At 46.8% G+C, this 5,000-nt stretch overlaps 1 protein-coding gene across 1 annotated transcript in view; it reads right to left on the minus strand.

The window, feature by feature from the left end:
- The window catches only part of fchsd2 (FCH and double SH3 domains 2), a 26,317-nt gene that overhangs the window by 10,393 nt on the left and 10,924 nt on the right, over positions 1-5,000 (minus strand). Inside the window, exons 9-15 of the mRNA XM_080772731.1 lie at positions 3,796-3,918; positions 3,403-3,498; positions 2,887-2,961; positions 2,444-2,560; positions 2,160-2,279; positions 1,332-1,421; positions 1,099-1,161 (exon numbers count right to left, since the gene is read on the minus strand). Of these exons, the coding sequence (XP_080628857.1) occupies positions 1,099-1,161; positions 1,332-1,421; positions 2,160-2,279; positions 2,444-2,560; positions 2,887-2,961; positions 3,403-3,498; positions 3,796-3,918 (684 nt within the window). The remainder of the gene's footprint in view (positions 1-1,098; positions 1,162-1,331; positions 1,422-2,159; positions 2,280-2,443; positions 2,561-2,886; positions 2,962-3,402; positions 3,499-3,795; positions 3,919-5,000) is intronic.

Here is a 5,000-nt window from a genome sequence, read left to right on the forward strand (position 1 = left end):
GTGGTGTGTGGTGTGTGTGGTGTGTGTGTGTGTGTGTGTGTGTGTGTGTGTGTGTGTGTGTTAAGGTCAAATGTATTTTGGTGAATCAATGAATATGTTGAATTAAGACATTAGGTTAGGGTCATAGGTCATAGGTCACTCCACATACTAACATTAGCCCCATATGGAACCTCAGTCACTATAATGTAACTAACATTAGCCCCATATGGAACCTCAGTCACTATAATGTAACTAACATTAGCCCCATATGGAACCTCAGGCCCAATCCCAATTGCCTCCCTCAAGCCCTGAGCCCTGATTGGACCCTCATTGACTTTAATGACGTCAGCTGTAAGTGCTTGAGGGTGAGAGGATGCAAGGGCTCCACATTGTTGTGAAAGAAATGGGACAGCACTTTGAAGATGAGTCCACCATTCATGCGTCCATGACACTTTGCATCACTTTATAAAAACTCTCCTTATTCACAGCCAGTGCCTACACCTACATGCTTGGCATATTTATACATGTCTATCATGTCTATTTTAGTATTTAAGCTGATCGTTTTATTATTAGTTTCATAAATACACTTTCCTGTGTGATATGGGTTGTAATATTCATATATAATAATATTCATTATACATTTCATTTCCATATTCTTTTACTTTGCTCATTAGTAATTTCTCATCATGTTTCCCTTATTATTATTATTATTGTTATTAAATATATAGCATATATCCTTCCATTCCGTCTCCTTTTGAGAACAGTGAGAAAGCACTATTGTGTTTGTTGACATTCTAATCGCGATACATAACTAATTTGCATATTTAAATGATTGACGTTTGGAGGATCCCCCTCATTCCCCTGGTAACGCTATGAACTGTGGGTCATTTCTTTGCTAAAGTCAGCATCGACGCTGACTTTGGCAAAGGGCACATAAAGGGGCGGGGGGCTGAGCCCTCACTGACTTACCCATTTCAAACGGGACGTCCCTCAAGCCCTCGCAGACTTCACATGAACGCGCAGCTAAGTCAGTGAGGGCTCATTGAGTCAGCAAGGGAGTGGATTGGGCCTCAGTCACTATAATGTAGGATAATGTGTTAATAGGGGGTGTGGTCTCACCGACAGTGAAGGATCATGGGAAGTGCAGTTCGCCCAGCGTTCATTCTCCAGCTCTTCCATCACCTGGAGAGAGAAAAAAACATATATTGATATATTTTGATATATGATATTTTTTAATGACATTTTAGAAAAAAATCAAAAATACCAGATCTACAAGCTCACAGCACGGTGTTGTGATGACGTGTCACAACACACACACACACACACACACACACACACACACACACACACACCTGGTTCATGGCACTCTTCAGCCAGGTGTCTACGGCCACGCCCACTTGTCGGAGGAGGTCCAGCCTGGCCTCAGCTTTTAACTTGACCGTCTGATAGAGAGACATAGACACAGAGAGAGAGAGAGAGAGAGAGAGAGAGAGAGAGAGAGAGAGAGAGAGAGAGAGAGAGAGAGAGAGAGAAGGGACAGACAGAAAGGGAAAGGGACAGAAAGGGAAAGATTACCAGTCCTTCTGGGGGAACAGAAAGAATGTGCAGTTTTGGCTGCAAAATATGTCAATTCCTGTCACAAGAAAAGGGACAACCAGTAGGACACACATACAGTATGCCATGTTTTATTTTCTGCACCACCTGCTTTATTATTATTTTAATTAATTTTTTCATGTCATTGATATTATGTTGTTATGTTGTTGTTTGTAATATCTGTGATTGTGCTTTGGCAACACTTGTAAAACGTCATGCCAATAAAGCCTGTTGAATTGAATTGAATTGAAATTGAGAGAGAGAGAGAGAGAGAGACATCAGTGGAGCGGATTAACACTCTGAGGGCCCCTGGGCACTGAAGCTCGAAGGTCCCCCCCTTCAGATGCACGTGTAAGGTTTTTGCTGTTTTGGGGCAGTTTTATGCCGTTATATTGGCCTATTCCCAGTCTAACCCTAACCCTAACCGACACACACACACACGCACGCACGCACGCACACACACACACACACACACACACACACACACACACACACACACACACACACACACACACACACACACACACACACACACACACACACACACACACACACACACACACACACACACACACACACACACACACCTCTGCTCTTCGGATGTGTTCTTTGGTGTCGTCGCTCTTCATTTCCAGATCAGCTCTGCTCTGCTCTGATTGGCCGGAGCCTAGATGGGCGGAGCCTAGACCCTCACACTCCTCTAGAGACTGACGCACGCACGCACACGCACACACACGCACACGCGCACACAATAAATATATTGTTTTAACGATTTCAGTGTTGGGTTTAGTTGGGTGTAATGTGTGCTATATTGCATAGCTCATTTCATATATATAGTAGTGTAATAGTGTAGTAGTAGTGTAATATTTACTCTCTTATGCAGCAGTATATTCTTGTGTTCTCGAGCTAATCTCGTGGCCCACTTCCTCGCCTCCTTGTTCAGACTGTGTTCTTCTGTAGTCGACGAGTCTGACTCCATCTGACGACTCTGCACGCACACACACACACACACACACACACACACACACACACACACACACACACACACACACACACACACACACACGTTGTGTGTTCATAAAGCAGGTGTGCAGTTTTATTTCCATCACAATAATGAAGACCTTGATGACCTTAGAACACTAAACACAGTTTAAACACGGTGAATAAGGATAATATTAATGAATGAGGTATAAATTAACCCACAGAACACTAAACACAGTTTAAACAGGGTGAATAAGGATAATATTAATGAATGAGGTATAAATTAACCCTACCTGTGATAATATTAATGAATGAGGTATAAATTAACCCTACCTGTGCCAGGGTCAATCTCATGGTACTGATGGGCGAAGGTTCGATGTCCACCAACTTCTGCATGGAACCTAGAGTCTGACACACACACACACACACGCACACACACACACACACACGCACGCACGCACGCACGCACGCACGCACGCACGCACGCACGCACGCACGCACGCATGCACGCACGCATGCACACACACAAACACACCACACCATAATGTCGCCGTAGTCCTAGTAGGTTGAAGACAATCCATAAACCGTGTGTGTGCGTGCGTGCGTGCGTGTGTGCGTGTGTGTTCGTGCGTGCGTGCGTGCGTGCGCGTGCGTGCGTGTGCGCGTGCGTGTGTGTTCGTGCGTGCATGTGTGCGTGCGTGTGTGTGTGTGTGTGTGTGCGTGCGTGTGTGTGTGTGCGTGTGTGTGTGTGTGTGTGTGTGCGTGCATGCGTGCGTGCGTGACTGCGTGTGCGTGCGTGCGTGCGTGCGTGTGTGTGTGTGTGTGTGTGTGTGCGTGCGTGCGTCTCACCAGGTCGTTGTCAGAAGGCAGGAAGAGAAAGTCGGAGGTTTTTTTAAAAACTGGGTTTTCTGACATAAAGAGCTGTTGGTTGAACTCCTGCACCACCTGGTAGAGAGACATCCACATACAATGGGATGGAGAGAGAGAGAGAGAGAGAGAGAGAGAGAGAGAGAGAGAGAGAGAGAGAGAGAGAGAGAGCAGCATTGTTAATTGCTAATTGTTAATAATGAAAATGATGCGAATCTTGTCCAATAGGAACGTGAAGGTAGAGTGTGTGGGCGTGTACCTTGGAGCTCTTGTCCAATAGGAACGTACCTTGGAGCTCTTGTCCAATAGGAACGTACCTTGGTGCTCTTGTCCAATAGGAACGTACCTTGGTGCTCTTGTCCAATAGGAACGTACCTTGGAGCTCTTGTCCAATAGGAACGTGAAGGTAGAGTGTGTGGTCTGAAACGTCTCCAGTTCCGTCCGACACAACGACACCAGATAATCCTTTACGTGATCAAACACACCTCCATCTAGCGCCTGTAGGGGGCGACATAAACACATGTTTATAGGCCTAGGTCCGGGGACCTGCAGGGGTCTCGGGGGGTTCCAGGGGGTCTCGGGGGGTTGGGGGGTTCCAGGGGGTCTCGGGGGGTTCCAGGGGGTCCAGCTAAATGTGTTACTAAAACAATCATTTTATCCAACCCTCCTCTTTAAAACTACACCTCCCATAATACATCACTGTCTGTTAGCTATCCAATGATGTACTGAATGTATGATGTAATGTATGATGTAATGAATGATGTAATGTATGATGTAATGAAGGACAAACTTTAAAGTGTTTAACACTATTTGTATTGACACAAATATCTTCTTGTCGTCTGGGGGTCCCTGGTACAACACATGATCAGATGGGGGTCCCTGGTACAACACATGATCAGATGGGGGTCCCTGGTACAACACATGATCAGATGGGGGTCCCTGGTACAACACATGATCAGATGGGGGTCCCTGGTACAACACATGATCAGATGGGGGTCCCTGGTACAACACATGATCAGATGGGGGTCCCTGGTACAACACATGATCAGATGGGGGTCCCTGGTACAACACATGATCAGATGGGGGTCCCTGGAACAACACATGATCAGATGGGGGTCCCTGGTACAACACATGATCAGGTGGGGGTCCCTGGTACAACACATGATCAGATGGGGGTCCCTGGTACAACACATGATCAGATGGGGGGTCCCTGGTACAACACATGATCAGATGGGGGTCCCTGGTACAACACATGATCAGATGGGGGTCCCTGGTACAACACATGATCAGATGGGGGTCCCTGGTACAACACATGATCAGATGGGGGTCCCTGGTACAACACATGATCAGATGGGGGTCCCTGGTACAACACATGATCAGATGGGGGTCCCTGGTACAACACATGATCAGGTGGGGGTCCCTGGTACTACACATGATCAGGTGGGGGTCCCTGGTATCAGAGGGGGGTCCTTAGTATCAGAGGGGGGTCCTTAGTATCAGAGGGGGGTCCTTAGTATCAGAGGGGGGTCCCTAGTATCAGAGGGGGGTCCCTGGTATTAGAGGGGGGTCCCTAGTATCAG

Source organism: Protomyctophum bolini (assembly GCF_963924005.1).
Source record: "Protomyctophum bolini genome assembly, chromosome: 9".
In the NCBI taxonomy this organism is placed as follows: Eukaryota; Metazoa; Chordata; class Actinopteri; order Myctophiformes; family Myctophidae; genus Protomyctophum; species Protomyctophum bolini.